A 26417-nucleotide genomic window follows, 5' to 3' on the forward strand; every position below is an offset into this window, starting at 1 on the left:
TAAGAATGATGGTGGCAAATGAAAATAGACGGTTCCTCGGAAATTTTTTAATCCTCGCGAACGCAACGTATTTCTGCAATGTAAAAACGTAGAAAAATCTAAAAATCTACTCTTTCAAATCTCAAACTGAATGAAGAAACATGATGAAAAATGTTTTAAATCTTTATTTAACTGTCCTCTCAACGCGTGACACTAAAAACGCAATCATTGAAAAATACTTCATTTTACTTCAATTAACAAGAATTTGTTATAAAAATTTAAAGGATTTTAAGAGGATTTTATATATAAAACTTTTCACCGTGCAAAACATGACTGAGGGATTATGACATTTTTCGAAAAGTATTAAGTCGCGTCGAAATCATGGGTGTTGGAATCCGCGCGGTTAAGTAGAATAGGGCGGATCGGGTCGGTCGACGGAAATGTGTTTTCTAGAAAACGTGCGGCAGAACTGTAACGATCTACACATCGGCGGCAAGTGGACGTACGCGTACCGACTAAAAGCGGGTCCGCGGGAGACCGGGTTAAGGGTCGACCTGTTTGCGTCTGTGTGTATGTGCGCATGCCGCATTATTCATTCGAGCAGTGAACCAGGGGAGGTACGACATGCTGTGCGAAACGGGGAACGGGGAGAGAACGCAGGGCTGGCACGTTTCGGTGTGTCGCCCTCAGTAACTAGGATAACGCGAAGACTAACGCAAAAGCTATTTAACTTGCGCCGGACTTCCGTTTCGCGCGCGGACCGCGCGTATTTGTGTGTGTGTGTGTGTGTGTGTGAGCGCGCGAGCGCGCTTTTGTGCGTGTAGGCGAAGGCGTTCGCGGGAGAACGAGGATTTACTAATGCATCCCAGAAATGTTTTGTGCCAACAAGACTGCATTGGGGATAATGTTGAACAAAAACTAGGAAACTCGTGTTGGACATAACAATTATTTATTAATTTTTAAAGTGTGCGCAGTATTTGGCCAAATTGGCACTTCATAATGTTTGTGTAGGCACTAATTATTCATTATCAACATTTTTTCCGACGTTTACCTTTGAACGTTTCATCTTTAATTGAAATCTAAATAGATGCAAATTACGTCTTCGGTTCTTTAAGCAAGCACAAACATTGTGCTTCTTTAAACCAATCATAAAGTTGATTAAATTCTAGCTTTGCTCAAGAGTGGCTTTTAGAAATTGTAGATAGAATGACATTTCAATTTTTCTTTGCTTATTAAGCTTTTAGTATACGGTGAACTTAACATAAAAGATATGAAGATGTTTATATTTTATCAAGCAAGCTCATTATCACAAGGAATGCTCGTTACAGAAACTTTTACGTGCTGTTTTCTCCGCCGGAATAGTTTCGTGAAGTATAGGTAATAAAAAAGCGTTAGTATAAACCTCCCATACGCATCGGATAGCTCGATAGCTTCTTTCGCTACAAAAGTTTCCTCCGTGGAGGTAATAGAAAAAGTTTCCTCGCTCGTATTATAGCCAGAAGGGAAACGTCGTCGCGACGATGTTTCACGTCGTCAACACCGTATTATTATTATCGATCTTTCATCACGAGTACATACGAAATTGTAGTTTCCTTTCTTTTCCCCCAAACAACACATACAAAAATTAAGAAAGCGATTCTAGGGGGGCAAAAACTCCCCCTCTGGACGCATCGTCTCCACGGAGAGTTTCACGAGTGCGTGGCGAGAAACGCACAAAAAACATGTCGATCGATCGCGAAAGACGGACGGAAAAAGGGGGACGGACACCCGCGGAAAAGCGGGAGAGACATTGCGACGATGTGCGCGGCTTCCACAGCAACAGAGGGTCGGAAAATTGATGGTTGGGCAGAGTCCAAAAACTTTCCGCTACAGTCGACTCTGGGATTTCCATTAGTCGGTACGTCGCACGAATCGCACGACGCGATATTTATTCGGTGGACTCGCGCGTTTCCAAATTTCCGCCGGCAAATACGGCGACGTCGAATAATAGCGGTCTCGTTCGAACGAACGATGCACTTTTTTTCACCCGGTGGTTAACGCCACTGAAGAACGAGTATCAAACGAGCAGCTTTCACGAGCAAAAGTTAAGGTAGAATATTGGCTTGATAATAACATAATATCGCAAAGATGGTAATTGAAGCCGTAAGGCTATAATGGAACAATGGATCAGTGCAAATACCGGTGTATTTTTTATTTAGGTAAATTAATTAATGCAAAATATAAAGGAAAATGTTTTTTCCACAGTATTTTTGGCATAATCTTCTCTAGAAAATACTGAGTAGCGACTAGGTTAATCCGTTAATGGATATTTAGTGATTTTTCAAAATTAAAATCAAGCCATTGCAAAACTCTGGCAAAAAAATGATTGGTAGAAATATATCTATTTAATAATTTGCCATACAATTATTGAGAAATTATGATTGTAAGTTTAGTAAAATTATTGCATTTATTTTCATTCATTTGAAAATATCCCAATTATACATTTTGCTTAATGCTTTGTTTAATTGATATATTATATATTATTTGAGTTGCGAATCAAAATTGAGACCATCCATTGCGACATATCAAATATTTTGACAACAATCAATCGGCAGTGTTGAATGTTCATATGAAAAAATTTCCCAAAAATTTTTACTTAAAAAACCTCGTGATAGAGCAAACTCACGGGCAAGACTTCAATTAACTAACTGCAGCGCGACTCGGGCATGCGAATGAAGAGCGGCTCTCACAAAAGCAAAGAGGCACGTCAGAAGATGAGAAGGGAAAGAGTGGACGAAAAAGGAGCGAACTTGATTAAAAGCCGATAATACCTAACCCGAAGCGGCGCACGGAATTCGATTTCCCGATTTGCGTTCACGGGCGAACGCTTCGTTTCTTTTCCGACAAGAGTGGAACTCGTTGGATTAACCTACTCGCTGCTCAGTATTTTCTAGAGAAGATTATGCCAAAAATACTGTGGGAAAAACATTTTCCTTTGTATTTTGCATTATAATCAATTTATCCAAATAAAAAATACACCGGTATTTGCATTGATAAAATTAATTTTTACACAAAGTTAAATTTAATATCGTATTTTTGAACGCGATTTAGTTTCATTGATGATTTTCAATTAATTACGTAGCTAGATGCGGCATAGCGATTGAATATTTATTTTTTGTTTAAATAAAATATTGAAAATGGCTAGAGAGGCACCTGTGGACGTTTTAGCATTTAATTACGATTCAATATATACACATGTCTATCACTATTTGCCGTGCACTTGACATCCCTATTGATTGAATTTTGTGAAAAAGAATTTAAAAAAACATTGTTGATTATTTTCCGAATAACAGATGTATATATCGCACACTAATCTCCTCCTTTCCAATCGTACATACGTATATTTGCTAGTATCAGCGTATTTTTTATCACCCCGGGCCAGCTCTCCTCGTGTTTTCGTGCGATTAACCACGATTCGCCGTCGTTTAATTCGTTCGACCGACACCGAGAGTGTATCGCTCCAGCTGAAGTTCGCTCGTGCGTGAAGCGCGCGCTAATCGCTATATACGCACACGTCGTACAGCAAGTGAAAAATTTCGCCACGATTATACGCTATTTCGATATATTTCGCGCGATTGTTGTCCCTCGTTCACCAATTGCGCCGATACCCATCAACAAATGTATACGATACCGTTCGATCCAAATGGACGTCTATCGAAATTATACGGCGAAACAATTGTAACCGAACCGCGTCACGCTTATGTAGTTAAGCGATTAATACAACAATTAAAGCAATATTAAATTTCTCATTATAGACGCGAAGTACCCAAGTTCGATAGTTCTTGAAAATGTTCAAAATATGAAGATATGTGTCAAGAGTATTTCCACTTGTAAGTTATTTCTGCATAAACAAGGAAAAATTCCGATACTGAAATGAAAGAAACCGTAATTGTTGCAGATAACAATTGCTCTCGATATCTTAAACAAGGAAAACTTTCAAAATTACCAAATTTGTCGAACAATTGTATATTAAATTTGACTTACTCATTGACTTGTGAAATAATTTGCGATTTGTTAATGAAGTATATAAATATTTCTATAATATTTATATAAAATCAAGTCTTATTATATATCGTGCACATTTCTTCTCAATAAAATCGATTTTTGTCTCTCAAGAGAAGATTATGTAATAAACACCACATCCAACAAAGTTAAGCTGATTCGTAGCGACGGGAAGCCGGCAATGAGAGTTTGTTAAGCAAGCTGGCTTAATCGATAGTCGTCGTCGCGATAATCAAAAAGGGCTATCGGCGTGCGCGATCGTGCGAGGAGCACGCGATGGCTTACCACCCTGGTCAATGGCAAATTGAAATTAAGCTCCTCATTTTTCAAACTCACACGAAACCACGGCTAAACACCAGCTGGCACGGGATAGCGTAAATCAATTCCATAATCTTTCACGCGACGTAACAGTGACATGCTTATGAACTTCTAGTGTTGCGGTGATTTGATATTCTCTTTTTAGTTATTGACAGCAGGTTTCGATGAAACTGACGATCAAGATTAATCGATTTTTTAAAAATAAATAATAAGGATTATAATAAATGATTAAAATTTGCACAAGCAACTTTTAAAACAACGACGACAAATGTACAACGAGATGACAAAATTTATGGCAAGTGAAATTGATACTTAGCAAGAAATGAATATTCGCCTAACTACTATCCGACGAAGTAGGTTTATAATAACGGTGCTTTCGTTCTAAAACGGCATTGAAGGCAACGGTGATGGAAGGCACTCGTGTTAAGCCGTAATGGCGGCGAAAAGCGCGAACGCGCTACTAAAACGACCGGCGTTTGTTGCCGTAGGAAACGGAAATGCAGCAGCAACAACGCGATTAAGCACAAAAGCGCACCTGGTTTAACGCTACGCGTGAGTATTTAATTCCATTTATCGGCTAAATCAATAGCGAATTGTTGTTTCCGACTGGCATGGTGGGTATAAAACGACGTAGTTGGAACAACAACGGATTGAAACGCGCGCGCTACGTACGTGGGTGCATGCCTATCTGACGGCAAGCTTAATTAATTGATCGTCCTTAACTGCGAGCAGTCGTACACGGTAATAAGCATTACGGCCGAGAAACAGGCAGGTTACCAAGTGAGACATCTAATTAAATATCGATTGTCTTATATACACAATCGTTTATTTAGCTCGAGAGTAAAAAAAGTCTTACCGCAGAATGTTCATTGTTTAACTTAATTATCGGATTAATTCTCTACACTGTAAAAAGAATCTGTCTTTAAAAATCCACAATATTTTCCTTTCTCTACAATCTTGCCTTAACAGGCAATATTAATTTCACAAAAAGGAGATACAAAAATTTAACATTCTGCGTAAATTAAATATTACATGCATATGTATCATATTGTTACATAATAAATGCAAATATTATTATAATATATTTACTAAAGTAAATTTTGTTTTTATCGGGTTATTTTTCTTAACTAGTTTCATACTGCTGCACCTGAATTAGGTTTTTTAAATAATTTTTTTATATTTTTTCTTCTCTTTTATTTTTTTACACTTTTTTATGTATTATAATTATGAAATATTAAATGTTAAGTATTAAAGTGCAAGATTTTTATGTATAAAATATATAATGTGAAAAATTATTCCCAATTTTTTTATGATTTATGAAAGATTGAAAGTTGTTATTTCTCTTGAAAGAAAATCACATTATTCGCATATTCCTAAAAAAGCAGCTGATTTGTTCACAATCCGATGCGATCAAAGAAGCTGAATTCTTTCAGACGATCGTGATAAAAAAATAGTGCTGTCAGCGCGTTCTATTGGTGATCCACTTCGGCGGAGAATGGGATCTAATAATGCCGGCATTGTGAGCGTAATACTCGCGAGCGTAAAAACGATATTGCGAAAATTCGTTTGTCCCTGAATAGCCATAATATTCGCCTTGCTTTTCCATAATATAGGAAATGTTATTACGCGAGGATAAACGGTTCTATTATATGTGCCTGTAAATCGCAAGGATTTTCCAATCGTGATGTCACGTCACTCTTTCGTGACAGCAATTATTCATCACTAATTCAGATACGGCAAAAATGTTTTCGAAGAAAAAAAATTTATCACAGCAATTGAGAGTTGATTGCTTGAGGAACGCCGCTAATAAATTATAATTCGTTAAATATTATCCCGCAGATATGATCTCAAAGTTTGTCATTAATTTTATGTTTAGACAAACTATTAAAATAACATTTAACGATAGCTGTTTTTTTGTGGAAGCGTATTTTCCCAAAATGACAGCCGCCGCGTATCGCTCAGATTTCCGGAAACTCGGAAAATTTATAGAAAAAAACCGATTGCCAAAAAAAATTTCCAGCAGCGCGCATGTTTTTTTCTGCTGTGAAAAATTCAACGTGTAAATGCAGATGCGGTTAGAAAAATTGGCTGGAAAAATTCGGCGGCGAGAGCTTTTATCTCGAAGACGCTTGTCGCGCGAGAAACTTTCGTGGTCTATTTGACTTCTTGCGAGAGATGTCGCCGACATTTAAAAGAATAGGAACGCGAGTTGAACGAAGATATTGCACGAGAAGGACCGGCGGGAGGGCGAACGGGAGAAGCACGAGCGTAACGAAACGCGATTACATAATTAATGAGAATGGTGCGCTTCCGCGGAGGAACTAATTTTGTGAAATGCAATGAGAGAGAGAGAAAGAGAAGCGCGACGCTGCAAAGTTCCGACGAGCATGAACCCGGTTTCGGAATCTTCGACTTGCAGCTATTTAAGTGCCAGGGGCTATATTTATTTTCGCGTAAGCCGCTCGAAGAGCAACGTGTCTCATTATCCCAAAATGTCGAAGAAGATTGCTAATTATGCAAATTTCTCAGTCAAATTGTAAATTAATGAGAAATGTAGTACGGAAGATAATATTCGTTAAGTGTTAGAAATTAGCTGTTCTCGACGCACTATTCATAAATACTGTGATATTTCAACACGTCCGCTTTGTAACTAATTTAATATTACTTTATCTTAGAACTTACATATAGGAATAAGAGAAATTAATTATTCGTATCTCTGCAAATATAAGATTTCAAGCACGTTTCCGTTGTAATTTAGGATATCGTTTGCTGTTAGCCGACCATTTGACTTTCTTAATAGCGCAATAGGTTTCGTTTTACCTGGCGTTGACGAAAAAATACTGACCTCATAAATTTTCAGAATCGCGTAATGTTATCTCGCACGTAAAATCGATTCGTCGTCTACGCTCGTGTAACATACCGAGTGACGAGCGTTGTCATTAGCGGCGCCATTTACTGCAAAAGTTTCTCCGCCCGGCATCTTTTTATCCGACTTTTATTCAATGTCTAAGTATCTTGGTAATTAATTTTTTATGATCTTTACAGTCACGAAAAATGTAGGTTAAAGAATTATATCGCTCTCTTGAAAATTTACAAAAAATGTTGAAAAATGCTATGTGTCAAAATCGATAATTAACGACAAAAGAAAACATATTTAAACTTTAAAATGGATTTTTTCACAATTTTTTTCGAACAACAATTTAATAATTACTATACCAACTTTGAAAACTTGGTGTAATCACAACATTATTTTTTAATATATACCATAAAAATGTTTCAACAACATCAATATAACTTTTTAATACAAATAAATAAACAATAACTTTCTTTTTCGAAAGTTTTATTTTAAAAAAAGACGGAAGTTAAATTTTTCAATTTCTGTCTACATGTCTCTCATACAAACTGTTTGTACAGTTTGTGAACGTTTTAAAAAAGCTACAGCGGGTCAGCGCGTTAAAATAAAAGAATATATATTTTATTTTCTTTATATTCGAAATTTGTCGAACCAGAAACATCGCGTTCACCACACAAATAAAAAGGAACAACTGCATACACGTATATTTGTATTTTTGTCATATGTTGCACATTATTTTTAACAATTTATTTACAATATGTTTAATATACATATGTGCTTATAATAAAAGATGTGGAACATTGTATAACGCGCACAATTTAATTAATTCAAAAAATTAAAAAAATCAGAAAAGTTTTATTTTATTTTGTGCTCTAACTAGCTTAACTCTTTTAATCTATATAAAGTTATCTCGAGGGACACTAAACAAACGATAAAGACATTAATAGAAAAGCACGATGTACGATATCTCGATCGCGTGTCACGCGAGAGAGAGGAATATAATTACCTCGGCTGTCGCCGTCTGGAAAGACTGCCGCGATCAAGAGCAGAATTGAGGGCCACCGAATGGAAGAACCGCCGCCGCTGCCGCCGCCGCGCGGAGGCTGATAGATTAATCGTGGGCACAAAGAGCCGCCGAACAAAATCCATTACCGCAGTCTACCTCGCTCGGACCTCGCTTCAACTCCAAGAATGCGGCGCCGCCGGCATGGCGTCGAGGGGCGTCGACGTCGGCTTCTGTCGCCGGGGTGAATCGCGAACGCGGGTCAAAACCCTTCCGGACTACCCTTTTACGCTGCCGCACACGTACGCGCGCGCGAGTACTCACGTACGTGTGTGTATAATACGACGCGGAAAACTGAGGGAGATGACCGGCCGACGACAGCAATTTTCGTCGAGAGCCGGCAGATCTCAAGAGGGAGGTCTTTCGAGACCTCCGGTTAATCCGGCCGGAAGTCGTAAAAAGCACGACGAGCGGTTGCGAGGCAATTGTCTTGTGTACTCGCTTGTGGACAAAGAGCATCCACTTAACGCTTTAAGTCTGCCCATAAATGTGATTCCGAAAGATAAATCGATAATCTGAAGAAGAATTATAGCTAATAAAAAAAGAATTTATCGCGAAAGAATTGAAAGATAAAGAAAAAAACTTAAATTATTTTTCTTCTTAAATATGTTTGCAGAAAATATAAACTGCACATAAAATTGGAAAATAAAACATATTGAACATATAGAGTATATTGATAAAACTATCCAATCAATCTTTAAAAAGACATTGCAGAGATATTGCTCATCGCTATAGCTAAATAAATATTGTATTGTTCCTATTTTTTTAATGTAGTGAAAAAACCAAACGTAATATTCAATTAATCAATCGCGATGGCGCTATAAGCTTATGAGACGAAAACATCTACGTATAGAAATAAAAGTCGGAATCTTACTACTTTTAAGTAGTAAAAGTCCGACACTTGCGAAACATTCATAAGTGGTAATAGTCTGACACTTATGAGCTACTTATAAGTAGTAAAGCCTGATATATATAAGACACATAGGTAGTTCGAAAACATTCGTATCACATATATGAACAAAGGAGGCTATAAAACAGCCTGTAAAACAGTAGCAAACGCCTTTCAATTAATTTTTTTCAATGCTCACAAATTTTGCGATACGTCAATTCGGATCGAAGGAGGAATTAAATGAGTTTGAAACTTCAGTCGAAAAAACTCATTCTCGCTTCTCCGGAATATTCCTCTTTTGACATATCATAAATGTATCTGTTTTCCATATTGAATGGTTAGGTAGAAGCGCGTTTTATTGCATTCGATCGTGCGTGTTGTTTTCAATTTACCTGTAAATCCCATATGAAATCCGCAAACATACGAGCGCATGTCTAATCAAGGCAAATCCGGGTAGGATTGAATATTTCGTAATCAATGTTTTGCATTCGTACATTGGACGTGGCGTGTCCAATTTTCGGCCGATGAATTATTTATGCCTTCCACTTTTTCGTCGTCATAAATATCCAATTAAGCGATTAATGGAACAGCGGACGGTCGGGTGGTCACAGCGCGGGATCGGGTAATCGCACTTTTATCCGATTACCTCTTGAACTACGATCTCCCGTATGAACGATTCAGCGAGTTAAAATTCAGCTGCGTTTCGTAAGTCTCCGCGGGGTAATCTAAACCGACGTATTAGCGCTGCAATCAGATCTAATCGCGTAATCGCGATTTAACTCGCCCGCGGCACGCGCGCGATGCACATACTAGATAATTGAGAAGTTTCAGTGCGGTAGCAGTGCAAGCGAGGAAATGTTATTTTTGAACAGTGAATTAATGAAATTTTGGAAGCAAAGAATTTTTAGAAAAAAAAAACTGCTAAAAGCTAAGAATAATTGAGATATTAAAAAGTAATCTGATGTAAAATAATTTATGACTGCAGCGATTACGTGCCTTAAATAGTCTTTCTTATTAATTTTTCAAGTGCCTTCTTCATCAATAAATATTACAACAACTAAAAAACAAATAGAATTTGCGCATAAAAAAATTTGCATTGTCTTTCGGATACAAAACTCGACATAAATTCCGCGAGAGCGAGAAGGGAAAAATATGAAGAATTAAAGAGTGAGATCGGCAGATTTCACACGGCAGATGCGAGAACGCAGATATTTGCAAAGCCCGGCACGAATTTTGGAATACGGTAGATCGGGAGGTTTTAGAACCCATGCACGGACATTATTTCTGGGCTCCACTGCCACGCGGGGGAGACAAGGGCGGAAGAGCGCGAGACAGACGGGCAGAAAGAAGGGAGAGAGGAAAAAGGAAGAAAGAGAGAAAAAAAGGAAAAGACCGATATCGAGCGCCGTGGAATTTCACGAACGAGCGATCGCAGCTGACGTGAGAAGTGCCGAGGAACTATGCGGAAGGGAAATTCCATGAGAGTAGACAAGGGGTTGGGTCCGGGTGGAGGGGAGGGTTGAAAAGGGCCGGGAGAATATGTTGGGAGCGGCGTTGGAAGAGAAAATAAGTGGGCGCCTTCCAACGCGGCTTTTATTGCAAAATTCATGCGAGAGAGGAGTGAGAGCGCTCTCGCGAGAGCGTGCGCGGGCACGCAATCGCGTCTGAAAATCCATAACACGTGTGCGTGTTTAATCTGCGAAGAGGATCTTCTCGAACGTGCGTATAACGGAATGGAAAAATTACACGCCGGCGATATGTAAAGCCGCTTATCCCTTTCAAGATCGTCGGTATGCATATGTATGTAGCACTGAATATTGTTAGAAACCTGACATTGAATATTGATATGTAAAAATGTAATGCGTGAATCAGTCAATTTTTATGAATACTCGCAAAAAGTAATTTTCTGAAGAAAAGAAGATGAATTTAATAATGATAATGTGAACAATGTCGATAAAATAATATATTCAAATTGTTCTCTATTTTCTAATCAGTATTTTCTAATTTATTTATTTCATTCAGCCTGATTGTATTTGCAACACTGATAATGCCAGTTGAACACCATGATTTTCGAATAGAGCGCTCGAATTAGGAGTAAATATTTTGGCAAGCGCACCGATTTGCTTCTAGAAATTATTTAGCAGTATCGCGCGAATCAAGCCGGCAGCTCGTCTACGGGGAATAATCGGTGAGCATGCAGTCGTACGTAGATAATTCCATAGGAGAATTAACGTGGCGTACGCGCGATGCACTAGTGCGTGATGCACGCACATTCCGCCCCCTTAGATTTCAATTCCGACGTGCGATTGATATAGCTTCTGTAATAATCGGATTGTCGTGAATGACGCCGTTAATCAAAGGTGACAGCACTTTTCCCGCTAAAATTGCGATAGCGTGTAGCTGTTACGTTTTTACAAAATGTAAAGAAAATGAAAATTGACATAATTAATATTTTCACATATTTCATAATAATCTTGAAATAAAACAGATAACATTTATCTTTGCTATTATTTTAATATTATCAGAAGTACTAGTATCGCTAATAAGCGCTAAAAATACAATGTTATGATGACGTGTTTTTAAATAGAACGAGCCGCGTGCAAATTGCGCGCTGATTTATTCAAATTGTTATATGCCAACGCTGCGCTTGACTTTTTTTTTTCTTATGACACGCTTAGCGAAGCGTCCGGAACCTTCCATAATAATTCAACGAATACTGTAAAGCGAGCATTGTAAGGCTGTCGATCAAAAACATATCTAGACAGCTGAGCAAAGAGGTGCGTTGCAAATTAATTCGAAGAATGATAGGTTTCACACGATAAAAATTCTCAAACATTTTTAACAACCATATTAAATCGTGGAGTAACGCTTTTTGTATTATTTAATATTGCTTATTTAATTTTCATTTTTCATTTTGCGGAAATAAATCGAGAAATATGAAAATATTCCTGCTGATAATTATCGCGTGTAAATGAAAAAGAAATTCACGCTAAACAATTTTTATTTCAAATTAAATATTCGCTCGAGATACTTTATGCCAACAATGAAATTAATTTGCGATTTATTATACTTATTTTTTTATTACCGACTTTTCTATTAACGGTTTTCCGATGTAAGTGCTGTATTCGCCGAGTTCGATCAGCGCTTACAATCAGTATGGTTTCACCTGAATCGAGAGAGGCTGCTTCCGCTCCTCACCGCCCCGCCGTCAATTTCCGTCACAATGCGCTGTAGCGAACTTTTGACTGCGGTCATGAAAAGGGGAGCCGAAACCAAGTGAAGGAAGGTCGGAGAAATTCGCGAGCGTCGACAACGAGATGTCGGCGCACAGATGAGGTGGCGAACAGAAAGAAAGAAGGGTTCGCGGAAGTGGTTCTCGACGAATCAAAAGTCCCCTCGCGCTTTTCAATCCCGCCGGTGTACACTTGTCACGGGCTCGCACGCAGAGCTTGCACAGCACGCGACAGTGCAACCGGCGTTCAAAAGTGCCAAGCACGTTTTCGTGTTTCTCTCGACGATTTTCAGCGGAATCGTTAAATTATTCGATTGAATATACACAACTGTGGCGAACGTAAACGATAAATATGTTGACCCAAGGTATCCACATTCTCCTTCCTGCGATATCGATTTCGCCACGTTTCTGCCGCATTGCATTCCTATTCAAAGGGAGATAGCCGATGACGTCATCGTACCAACTCCGGCATGCCGAGTATACTCAAGCCATACAAGATTGCACGGACGTCGTTCGATGTGTGAGCCGTTCACTTCAAAACTAATGCAAATTCAAGTTCTTACTGAATTTTTCATAAAATCTAATATTGCCAAATTATTCAGTTCTTCTGAGAATTTCGTTTATCATTTTTCGAAGAACTAACGACACTTAAAAGAAAAAAACATCTGCATTTTCTCTACGCCAAGATTTTCTCAACAAAATATGTTTATTAATCAAATGCTTTTTAAAAGTAATTGTTCTATTGCGCTTAAAGTTATTTGTAAAATTCGTATGTCAAGGCAACATTATTGACGCAAAGTATATGTTTTTCTCTTTAACCGAAGTCTAAAATTTACCTATCATTTTCCGCTTCCTTGACTTGCCAAGGGGAGATTATATCGAAGCCAAGCCAAGCCGAGCTATCAAGTTTTCCACCGAGAGGAAAGATAAATAAGGCAGATCCTTCTTATTCTTTCTCTTGATTGCGGCATAAGCAAACTTCTTTAAACTTCCGACTCTGAGAAAAAAATATAGTAAGAGCGAAAGAGTAAATCTGCAGCAAAGGAATGCGTCGTCGCAATCCACAGAAAAAGAGAGAAACAGATTGAATTGGCATCGCAATTTCCATTCTAAAACCTTCTGAATCCACGTACATCAAGAATCGAACACGCGGTACTTAAAAAAAAGTATTTGAATTATTAGCCAAATATAATGAAAAAAAAATTAGTTCAGAAATGATTGTTAAATATGTTTTTAATTAAATGAATAAATTAAATTACAATATTAATTATATCTTCCTTTATTTTTTTTGCTACTAGCATTTTTGCGCTTATCGTTATTTAATTTTGTTACTAAATTAATGGACGTAAAAAAATACCCATTTGTTATAATTGTATTTTTCCTCGTTTTGTTTAAATGAGTTAATTCGTCAATGCGTATACGAAGGCATGCATACCTTTGAAAGTTCGCTAGATTATTAAATTGCTTGAAAAAAAGTAATTGCGTCACGAAAGATAAAAGTGGGGGATTGTACAATAATATTATTCAGCATTTGAGAAATTTTATTCTTTATCACGGGACTAACTTCCCGGTGTAATCTATCTCCATTTTAAACTATTTCAGTATTATTTCGCATGGTTAGAGTTACTTTTAACTTATTCGATCAGACGGAAAAACGTATGTCTTCTCGCCAACTAAAATATTGAAGTCGTCCAAGGTCAGGAAGCTTGCCAAGAGCGACATGTGTAAAGTTCACAAACGGTCTCGCAGTAGGAGGTAATCGAAGTTTGATTGTATCACGGAAGGACGAGGCGGCCAGTGATAAAACCTAGCGACCGATCGAACGCGCTAGCCTCTCGAAAGCTCTCCGAGTCGTCGTCGAAGTTGTCAGCCGATTCGATGCATCGCGCGTCAAAATTGAGAGAGTCATTTGCACCTAGTTCGAGAGTGGTAAAACCGAAGCAGGAGCAAACTTGAAAGCAGGGACTTCGAGTTGGCGTTCGAGAAACAAGTTAAGTAGTAATGCTCGGCGACTGATCGAACGGCTCGCCTTGAGCGTCATTGGCGACGGCACTTGGCCCAAGTACCCGACGCAAGAACCAGGCAACTCTATCTATAAGATAGAAGACGAACGAATGAGGTCGCTATCTTTCATTTAATAACTCGAGTTAGCTATTGAATCGAGCAAATTAAATGGCGAAAGGAATAAAAATATCCTTCGCTAGCAGACATTATCAAAATTGATTTATGATATTTCATCCCAGCATATTACAAAAACGAATATCATATTTATTCACTGTCACTGATAAGAGATAGTGAGATATTACTAATAAAAAAATATTATTAACATTGATAACAAATTAATAAAGTAACGTATATTAAAAATGTTTAACTTAAGATTAATAAATTACTTATGAAATAATAAATGCTCCCAATATCCTTTCGCGATTTAGCACGCTTTCTTTATGCGCAATGTCGTGCGTTTTAATGCACGTTTCTTATTGTTATTACATTCGAAAGTTCACGGCACAATGCGAAGTCGGAGAACAATGTCGGGCGCGGGCAAGCAGGCTCAAAAGAACGGCGTTGCGTTTGCCCCATTGTCGCGGTGTCACGCGACTATTCTTGAATAGGGGAAGTTGCAGCCGCGGGTCTGATGGAGTTTCTTGCCCGCAATAGATTTTGCGCGCGGCCCGCGTATATCTTGGCTTGACTACTGAAATGAAATTCTATCAGATCCTAGAGCGGAGATTATGCTTCAACATCGAAGTAATTCGGTACTCTCCCGCCATTCGTGCGGTGCGTCCTCGCAATTATCTCGACGTATTCTATCTTCAAGCTACCCATATCGATGAACATCAATCAAATAGATGGAATAAACTCACGTTCAATTTTGCAGACAGGCATTATGGAAAACTATCATCATTTGAGATAAGTATTTCGTTCGAATCTTTTTAATTTGTTTTTGCAGAATTTTAGAATTGGGGACAATTTTTTAAGACTAATTTTACAGATTAATATTTTATAAGGCCAAATGTTATAAACCTAGAATTATTTTATCGGGATTTCTTTAACAAATAACGTTTTTAACCTTCAAATTACTGTAAATACTTTTTCGACCATTTACAAGCCGAAATTTGACTAAACAATAAAATTTAGGATCTTAAGAAAAAAAATTCTTAAGAAGAAAAAAACTTAAGTAAGGAGGTAATCCGCTCTTCTTATCGACAATACCGTAACGCGATATGAAGGGCGAGTGTGCACACTTCCGTAACTAACATTAGCACACGCTGAGATTTCTCATTAGCGCAGCTAATTGATATTTGCTGGTGTGCCTGACCAGAGGCATGCGGCCTGCGTTTACCTGTCGCCGACGTCGTCTCGTCCATGGTTACCCGCGTATTGTAATCCTCTCTGATGGAGAGCCTCCTGCAGAAGCATTCCTGCGGGGGTTCAATTAGAGGGTTCGGCTCGTTACACATGGACGCAGCGGAGGTGAAAACCAAACCCAAGGCGCCGCCGGTCCCGCCATGAATTAGTATGCCTGGTGTAATTACACATCGCTGGCTGGCCACGGCGAAACTGAGAATATTTCGAAAATAGGGGCGCGCAGAAGTACGTGTCAAAAATAAACCGTCATGATTTTCAAGATGGAAAATATACGAAGGTGTTCGAACTTTTCACACTTTCTTCCTTCCTTCCGATTTGTGCAAACTAAAGTTTGAACTGCGATAACAATGATTTAAGGAGAACGCATAAAAATTCATCAAAGGAATGAAATGTTACTTTGTTATTTGTTCAACAGTTAGATATATCGATAAATATCGTGAATTAAAATTTCTCATTTAATTTCTATTAATTTTATCACATTGTTAATTTTCACAGTTAAATTTCTGCACAATTTTGCGCAATTATGAAAGTATTATCTGCTGTTGTAATATCTTAATAAGCCAAACAGTAGCTGGGAATCTCCACGATCATTGATCCAGCAGTCAAAGTTGTCATATTCGATTAATGGCGTAGGCGGCGGGAGAGCAATCTCGAAAGTTCGATGCGCGCCGGGCTTTCGAGCTTAATCTACGGTCGAGTCAAATATTGGACTTTCTCGTGCGCGGCAGGAACAGCGAAGTTTATTGAATTTCGTATTGTTTACACCGCGAGTCCGCGGACGTCATTTAATTGACGTTTGTCACGCCGCGGAAAATTGTCGTTTGCATGTGCCACATCGTCACTCGGGCTTGCATCGCGAGGTTTTGGGAGCCGCGACGGCGGGGAAACTTAATTTACCGCGAATCTCCTGGCATATGTAGAGCAAATGAGTCATTCGTCGCAATGTGTTTTAGTCGACGGAAGCGCGAAATGTGTCACTTTAGACATTCGGATATTTTGTGCTACCAGTTTCCCATTTCCCGGACAAATCCGTTAATGCAACAGCAATTCGCGATAACGAGATATTTTCAATTATCGAAAAATGGATTTTAATCGCATTTTTAAGATAAACATATGATTGATGCAAATTAATCAGTTATTTCCGAAACTGTAATTTACAATTAATTGATGTTGAAACGAAATAACTTCTTCGTAACTTTGAAAACTCTTACGCTTTTTATTTCAGAAATCAGAAATTTCTGCATTGATCAAATTAATTAGCGTACAGCTATTTCTAATATGTCTGCTGACTTTTTATTGAAGGCATCTCGTCTTCGATGCGATTGTATCGGCTGAATGAATAAATAAATGATAAGCGTCTCTTCGAATAAATGGACCCTCGTGATAAAATTTGGCTTTCGATACTTGCTACTTTCGCCAAGTAACCAATCCAAATGTATATTTAATGCACTCGGCGTCACCGTAGACGGTATCGATCGTCGGAGCCGTATCAGCACAATCGGCGGGGATTAGGAGGAACATCCCGGAACGCGGGACAAACACACTATCGCACGGAAACGGTCGTCTCGAAAGTGGCCTCGTCACCGGAACGAGGGGCGGGAACGAGGGGTGGAGAATAAATGCGACGCGCTACACAGAGAAGGGCAATCCCGGAAATGCCTTTGCAAATCAGAGCAGCCCGCCCGCTGGTGTGCGCATCAGTTCAAAAGAACCGTCCGTCTTCCCCCTCGGTCTTCCCTTTTTTTTTCCATCTCCCTCTTTCGCGTTTGTTTGGCCCCTCGATTCCCGCGCCCCATCTTCCTCTTCCACCCTCTAGGCTCGTGCAATTCCATCGTCGGCGCTGAGCTGCGTCTAGCGGAAAGAGGGAAGAAGGGTGGAACACGGGGGAGGGGAAACGCGGTAACGCGGGAAAAGCTTTTGAGATACGTCTTCGGTCCTTGCACGATACTACTTGCAAAGTGGGGCATGTATAAAGTGTATGTACAGAAACGAAAGGACACGCGGGATTAAGAGGGAGAAAGATGGTTCGTTGTGAAAATGCATGCGGCTTAAAGCGAAAGCAACGAACCGTATGCGACAGATTGATTTTCAAATTCGATTTAATTACGAGTTTCGCACGTATATTCTATTTTTTTGTTTTTTTTTTGCGATGAATATGTATAGTCGCAGAATATCTGTTGTCTCTCGTGGATGGATGCACTCGATCGGAAGGAGAAAAGAGCCTTTGTGGAGGATCCATCGTAATCTCGCAGTAGAATCTTTTATTTGAACGCAGGTATCGCGATATAAAGGGGATTCAAGGATTCTTAAGAATTGCGGAGCCAGCAGGAAGAAAAGAGCGAATTGGTTCAAATCATATAAATGCGTATAGAACAAAAAACCTTTTAAAAGGTACTTGATAATTTAACAATTTGTCATTTGCAAATCCCATCGAAAAAAATGAAAAAAGCTATCAATGCACTGTTTGTCAAAAAAATCTAAAATAATTTTAAATCTGTGACACACATTTGGCTTTACAAGATGTTATAATTGAAAAAGGTGTACTTTAAGGCTCACGTTGATTGCTTTAATAAACGGCACATTTTGAAATTATTTTTATTTTCAAAGAAATCTATATCGTACCAAATATTACTAGGCTGTAATGCTATTAATGAGCATAAAAGTGACATGTAATATCTTTTGCGCGTACATTTTTGAAAATGTAGTCTAAAAAATAATTTCCCTTGAATAATTTTTTCGTCATCTATCGCGTCATTTACAAAAATGCTTTAATTAATTAATATTTAATATAATATCGCTAAATTCACAAAACTATAAAATACAAAAGCTAAAAATATATTTAGACTATTCCGTTTCACTTAAAGCGCACAGTTAATTTCATAATTCGATATTCGTGTTAAAATCACCGGTAAAAAAATGTATAAAAAGGATAATTAACAGCCAACTATTTTGTTTACCGCTGCAATCGATAAAACGCATTAAAGCGCCTTATCGCCTGTGACTACGGCGGATAGACGACCACCATTCGCCAACGGCGCCGTCGGCTGGTTACGCTACAGAAAATCCAGTAACGAAGTCGTTTCTTCGCGGATTACACGGACACGCTTCAGTGTCTTTTGCAAAAGGAAAAGAGAGGGGAAGAGGGAGGGGAAGAAAGATGGAAGTAAAAGGGACCTGGTCGCGTGGGCATGAGCTTACTTATTCCTTACAGTCGATGAGTCTCCCTCTCGCCCGCGTTTCAGCCCGCGAATTGCGTTTTCATTAGATTCAAGTGGCCGTTTATCGATTTCGAGCGAAAAAGCGTTGCACCGCGCCGCGCCGAGCCGAGCCGAGCCGCGCGCGATTCTGTTTGATCGGTGTCACTGAAAATAATGTTCTTTGAAGATTATTCCGCAACGTCGAGCACCGTAACGACGACGCAAACGGCGGAGGTATTAAATTAAATAGGAGGGGGTTTTGTCCCCACCGCGACAAAGCGAATAGACATTGTTTGAGGCTGGATTATAAACGGCGACGCGCGCCATTAAATTATTAATGAGGATTTTCATGTAAGGCAGAATACGTGTGTCTCGGTAAAGCGGGACTCGAGTCCCGTAAATCCCCGTGAAAATTACAACAGCACACGGCGCGCGCGCCGAAAGATCCACGCGTGTTTCCGGGTCTATCTTGGCCACTTTATGTGGCAGCGAGCAAAAAGAGTTTTCGCGCTGTTAGTAAAGCACGTACGGTCCTTTTGAGCACGTACGTCGTGACACTTGCATGGCCACGCGAAAGCTACGATATAATTATGCGAAAATTGTTCCAAAAATAACGTCCCGAAATTCTGAGAGTAATAAAAATTGATAAAGCGTCTGTGTCAAACATGCGCAGATTTTACATTTTTATTTTAAATTTAAGCTGTATGTGAAACAGTTAATTTTCACCCCACGTCGGAATCTAATTGCGGCATATTCAGAATTATTCGTTTGAACAAAATGTACACAAATGTATGCGGTATAAAGCAAAACTTTTATAAAACATTCGTGTTCGATTCAAAGTACGCCTCCATGTACAATATCTATATACATAACAAGATAATTTATTTTTATAATGCTACAAATTGCATTAAAGAATACGTAAAATTACTCGAGCGCTAGCCGCTGGAGAATTACAACCCAATTTCAAAGCGAGTCATCTCGACTTTTTGAGACGCGCGGCTCGACGCGACTTTTAACTCCTGAAGTCTGCTCTCGTAGCCAGCAAAGAGGAAAGTATCACGTCTGAATTATGTCTTAAAATGTCAAGAGCACAAGACGCGATCCGTCTGCAAAGCTCGCATTGGGACAAGCTAGGATTTTTGAGATTTCTAAAAAATGTATCATATGCTACGGACACAGAATACACAATGTAGTTGTATACTGAAAGCTTTCTGGATACGCTTACATAAAAGAACTCGTTTAAAAGTATAATCATTGTGAGAAGCACTCAAATTGTGCGAAAAATAGTTTACTAAATTTTTAATTTACTGTGCGCAATACTTCAGTCACTTTTGTGTATTTAAAAGTTTTAGTAATATCAATTTACCATTTATCTATCACTTATAAATTTGTAATTCGTCTTAAACTTCAAGCAATGCTGCATTTGAAACAATATTTCCGAAACAAATATTTTTAACGAAATATATGCTTCGTGAATAAATATATTAAGACAAACTATTTCAAGAGTGCAAGAATGCTTCGACTCTTGAACGGGAGAGGCGGATGAAAAACGCCCCAATTGCAAGTTATCCCGCGCTCGTCTTCTCGCAATCTGACTCCGGGAAGACGCGGGAAGAAAATATCACGTCAGGATTATGTCTTAAAAACGTCAGATGCACAGTACCGAGAAGCTGCAGACATGCCTCGCACGAGAGGGCGGTTGGGGGGGCGGGGAAGCGGATATGAATTTCTGGAAAGGTTTGCTTAAGCAAATTGCGAAATGTAGTGTCTGCTGACGGAGGCGAGAGACGGAGAGGAGGCTTCGCCGCGAGGGGAAACGGAACGGCGTACTTGAATTGTGCGACAGCGCGCCTTCGTTTCGCAGATACTTGGACCGTCGTCCCTCGCCGACGCTCCCGCAGTTGAAAGAAGAGCCGGAAAACCTTCGCCGACGATGAGAGAAAAACGAATTTTGGCGGGAATGTCGGCCGCGTGAAATATTGCCGTCTGGTCGGACGGGTTGTTTGCTCGGAATTGTGATTAGCTTCCCGGCGACTTGGAATTATTTTTCAAACTCGAAAATCTTGCATTCTTAAATTTATATAAATGCGCCACGTGCCAGAAAGAGAACGGAAATCGACGGAATTGTCAAAACTGCTTTTTTGATATAATTATGTAATTAGTTCATTAATTAGTTTAATTAGTATTGCATTTTATAATTAATATTTTTTAATAATTTCCTCCTACGATACCAAAGTTTCACATTACGCATTTAATTTATTTTCTAAAAGCACTAATAACTTGCTAAAGTAATACTCGCGTTTGATGTTTGCCATGATCTGCGAAATGAATTATAAACGAGATTCGCTCGCTCGCGGGAACGAGAGCGAGTCGAAATAAATACACGGTAATCGGCGTAAATCTCTCTGCGCGCCAGCGCTGACTATAGAGCGACGTATGCCGCGCGGCTATCATAAATGCAACCCTTTGCTCTTTGAGTGCTCAACCGTCAATGCGATCATCAATATGCAACTCACTCACTGCAAACTGCGCCGCTCGCGCGAGATTACGTTATACTCCTGATTATGGCGCCAGCGAACCATTTTCGAAATAGAGACCAATTGATTCGTCAGATACATCTATGATGATCTAATGACGCTCTCGTATAAACCGAGTTTTCCCTAAAACCATTAATCGTCATCGAATTGCGAGAAGGATATTTATAAAATTTAGAATATAGAATGTATTCGAAAGAAATAACTGAACTATATATTTATACGCCGAAATCACAGCGTGCCGCGCTAACAATGAAACGGAACTTTATTTTCCTTATGTAATAAACGTTCGGGTGGCTAAAGAACTTTACATCTCCGAGTTCACAACGGGACGTTTTCTCAAACGGGTTTCAAAGGGAAGTTTTCGCCGCTTTAAATAACTTCTCCGTTCTAGACGCACCGAATAACAGGCATTATCGAAATTCCATACTTAACGACGTCGGCCGTGGTACGAGACGGAATTAAGGCGAATTAACGGGCGTCCTTGACTGGCAATTAAGTGCAATTGGCCCCCGTCGTATACGGCTAATCCGTCGGCGACGGAGACGGTAGATTAGGCAAACGTACGCGTTTAGGATTGTACGGAACACGATTTTCAGCGCGGGCGCGATAACGGCAAATTCGATTTACAACTCGAATTCGAAACGTCGTTAGCCGCTGCCGCTGCTGTTGCTGTTGCTGCTGTTGCCGCCGCTGCTGCCGCTGCTCATTGCGACATAATACGATTTGCCTTTCATTGCGTGTAACTGACATATCGAGGTCGTTGATTCAAGTAGATTACTGCATGACGTATTAATTTACGTTCGATTAGTCTTTCCGATGGATCGGTAACACGTGGTTTTTCAAATTCCATTGTTACGCTCGGTTATGAAACATCAATACTACATGCGTGTGCCCTTTGCAACACGTTTCGACACAGAATTGGAAAGAGCAAAACGGTAAGCTTGATTACAAATTACTTTTAAAATGTATATTCAGATTCAAACCGGGAATTGGAATTACGATACTTTTGCTGCTACAAATTTGTAAAATTGCGGAGATAAAAGGTAATATAAGTTAGGGAAATTTACAACAGCAAATTGTGATTTCGATGCTTTTTTTTTATTTTTTCGTAAAAGAGCAACGACTACCCCGGGAATAAGTACGAAAAAAATTTAATGCAGTTTGTATCCAGAAAATTAAAAACAACCGCGAGTGCGCGGAGCGGACAGAACTGGCACGGCAGAAAGTGCAGCGCGGGTCGTAAAGCGCTGCTAAAAAAAAAAAAAAAAAAAAAATAGAAAAAAAAGCACCACGCTTTATTATCGTTACGCGAAAGTTCGGTCGCATTATCAGAAACGGCGCGTCGCCGTTTGGCTGTGACAAGTTGCGCCGCGCAGAGAGACGGCCGTATAAACGTGACAAACTGGATTCTCGCCGGCGCTCGCCGAAATTACAACGGCGCGCGTACATGTCGATAGAAATTTCGGCGCGGAGTCCCGTCCATCACGGCGCTGCCATAAATAATCGATGAACGAGATCGCGATCGGACATACAACGGTCGAAATACTTCGATTCGGCACTTTTTCCCGAATTCTGTTCGACCGCGGCTGTACAACCCGCGAATTTTTCGACGCACGACGGGCGCTGGTTAATTAAATTAGCACGGGATGAGGGTCTGATGTTGTATTTCGTCTGCATGTCGAGCCGTGTAACAAGTATAAACGCTATCATCCGAATTCATTTAACCAATAACCAATATCCTGTTTTTTTTTCTTTTTTTTTTCCGTATATGCTTCAATGAGTGAGATGTAGTTGAAAGCGAGAACACAATGAAAAGATGGGTAAATTTAATTTCATGATAAATAATTAATTTAACGTGCAGTCTGGAAATTTAAATACTTTTGTTTATTCGACTGATCAAATCAGATATGAATTTGCCGGCTGATATGTATGTGGAAATAATTGTTATCAAATCGTATTTGATAACAATTATACGCTAAAGAAACCCCTCATTCTCTAACGAAGGAAATCTCGCTAAGTACCGAAATCAATGCTCCTTTGCATCTCGATTATAAACCGTCGTAAGTATACAATGTCGGAAATTACTACTGTGAGCAGCTAAGCACCGGAGAATGGCGGCCGGTTGCTCTGTAATTAGGCGAACATGAGAAGATTTGAATTGTAGACTCCGCTTCCGCTTATCAGGCGTGCCAGGAGCGGCATAATGCGATAGAGACATAGAGCTTATCATAGACGACTAAGAGAGTATAAAAAATAATTGCGATTGATGACGTTAATTCGACGACTATTAAACAAATTGAAAACAAATTGATAACTCTAAATGGCACATACTTTAAACAATGCAGTCCACAATTTTTTGAATTAGTATATATTTAATAATAATTTAATTTAATAGCAATTTGTAGTGATTTTTAACTCTATATTTAATAGTAATTATTCTATTATTTCGTTGAAACTTTTAAGGACGAAATATACGATATGGCAGGAAATGGCTTTTTTATTACATCGCACGTAAATGGAGGAATCCCCTTATTACAATAGTCGGCTATTAAATCAGTGAAGTTCGCAGAGTCTCGCGGGGGACGAAGAAAGTTCCGCGGCTAATGACGCGGTACTTTTAAAACGACCGGACTTAACGCGCCGTCCATGAGGTATTGGTATAAAATTTAGACACTCGTATATTCCACGGAAAGTTTCGCGAACATAAATACCGTGCGCCAAGGGTACGCCAAAGATAATCTCAAAGATAAAAGACGCCAGCAATGCTCGATTGTCTGGAAAGAACTTGTGAGTGGACTGAAAGGAACTTCCTGGTCGACTCGTTGCTCATGAATTTCGTTGGACCAAAATCTTGCTTTTCAGCGAAAATAAATTCAATTCATTTCCTTTCATCGACAACTCCAGAATTATAGATGGTGTTTATTTTCGATTCGCGAAATGAAAGATGCAGGCAATTTACTGTTACAAATATTTGGAAGAATTGTTGATTCTCTTAAGAGTAAAATTGAAAATTATATCTTCGAAGCCGCGCCCAAAGGATATCGTACAAATCACGATGTGGACGAAAAACAGAAACCCTCAAGACAAGTTGTACAAAAGAAAAGCAAACGAAAGTGGAAAATGTTGCGAGAAAATCGGCTCGGATACGGGCGCTTTCCAAGATGCGAACAAGTGCTTACCTGAAAGTCGAACTTCCCGAACTCTTGTTGGGCGTCAATGTCGGCGTTTCGCGGCACGATTATGGGACAAGTGGCGAGTGACACCTGAGCATCCGGCGACTCGCTGTAATCCGGCGTGACGGAGGTCAGACTGCGGTCGTATCTGAGCTCCTCATTCAGAATGGCGGCGCCGGCGGCGGGATGGCCCGTCGACGGCGCCTGGACCTGGCTGACGTAGTACAGGCACAACAAAAGCGACAGTACCACGATGCAGAGGACCAGGACGCGGCCGGAGCCGCGGCGCAGTATTTTGTACATGATTCGATCGATGTGACTCGCGTGCGTAGGCTCCACGATAGGTCACGGTGATTCATCTAGAGGTCGAGCGGATCGCGCGACAGCCTCGTGTCAAGTCAGCAATGACGATCGGCGATCGATCTTTCCTTCTGACGCCGTCGTTCGTCGACTTCATGGAATGTCACGGTAGAAGGATGGCCTGTAATGAGAAAAAAAAATGATTTTTAAAGAACATTGCTTTGAATTAAATAATTATTTGGCTGAAAAAACAGCTTTTAATAATTAATATTTATTTTAAGCCAACATAATTTTCCTAACTGTGAATAAAATATTGATATTAAAATATTAATCAATTTTGTATTAATAATTTTGGACATGTAAATTCATAAGTTTGTAATAATAATAATAATGCATAAAACGAGTTTCCTGCCGCAGAAGTGCAATGAATCGAAATCACATTTTGAACAGCACCTATGATCATAGATAATTAATTATGATATGTATAACGCGCCCTTTGTCACTGACTGATCGAAATATGAACATTTTAATCTGTACGAGATGAGAGCATAAGAGGGATTTACATCGAATTAATTAATTTCGATGGATTCAATTATTTAAATGGGCACCGGGGCGAAATAATACCTTGTTTAGTAATCATATGGGTTAGCACAAAGAGAATTAGAACTGTTATTGCATTTATTATTTATATTATATTTTGATACGCGCGCGAAAACCGCCGTGAAGCGAATTTAAAGAACTGTCATGTCGCCGCTGATGTTAACGATTGTGTCGTTGTGCACGCGAAAGTAACGACTGCGGCTCGCGGTTGTCGTATATTCAGAATGGCAAAATATAAAATTATGGCCCGATGCACGTACTCACTTTATATGGAGATCGTAATAACGCAAGCACCTGGAATTTTTCCACGCGAGATATATATCTTTTCTCACGGATAACCAAGGTCGGTCGAAATGCGATCGATCAATTCTTTCCTAACAATTTTCTTCTCCACTTTTTTACAGTTTCATCATTTGCGATAAACGCCTATCCATCCTCGTGATAAAGAACGCCAACACACACTTTTACACCCAAGAATAAAAAGAGTGTACAGATCGGCTACGTGTCTAGAAATATTATTTCTAAACCAAACTGTTTTTAATGATAAATAAATGGATAATTATAGTTAAACAATCGAGCTAATTATTGGATGGTTGTTATTGCAAGTTGAACAAACATTTCGCAAAATCGAGTGGAAAGAACAATAGAGACAGAAATTCAGTCGAGAAGTGCACCCGCTGCGATTTAATTCGCTCGTCGAATGATAAACTCACAACCTCGTGAACCAGAGACACAGTGTGTTTCGCCGGAACCTTCGTCGCCTGCCGGCTCGCTAAAGCCTCCATCACGATGTGTAAGGTCGCTTCTCACGCGATAATCGATCGCGGCTCTCGTATAACTATGCGCTCGACACCGGCACGCGGAG

At 39.4% G+C, this 26417-nt stretch overlaps 1 protein-coding gene and 1 long non-coding RNA gene across 8 annotated transcripts in view; one reads left to right on the forward strand and one right to left on the reverse strand.

The window, feature by feature from the left end:
• The window catches only part of alpha-Man-IIb (alpha-Mannosidase class II b), a 134643-nt gene that overhangs the window by 45486 nt on the left and 62740 nt on the right, over window positions 1-26417 (reverse strand). For all 7 annotated transcript variants that reach the window (XM_067353584.1, XM_012370721.2, XM_067353574.1 and 4 more), the window contains one exon: window positions 24659-25133. In XM_067353584.1, coding sequence (XP_067209685.1) covers window positions 24659-24955 — 297 coding nt within the window. In that variant the 5' untranslated portion in view covers window positions 24956-25133. The remainder of the gene's footprint in view (window positions 1-24658; window positions 25134-26417) is intronic.
• Window positions 1-26417, forward strand: part of LOC136999553 (uncharacterized) — a 48932-nt gene that overhangs the window by 595 nt on the left and 21920 nt on the right. The gene's annotated exons all lie outside the window — the stretch shown is intronic.

Source organism: Linepithema humile, chromosome 1 (assembly GCF_040581485.1).
Source record: "Linepithema humile isolate Giens D197 chromosome 1, Lhum_UNIL_v1.0, whole genome shotgun sequence".
Lineage (NCBI taxonomy): Eukaryota > Metazoa > Arthropoda > Insecta > Hymenoptera > Formicidae > Linepithema > Linepithema humile.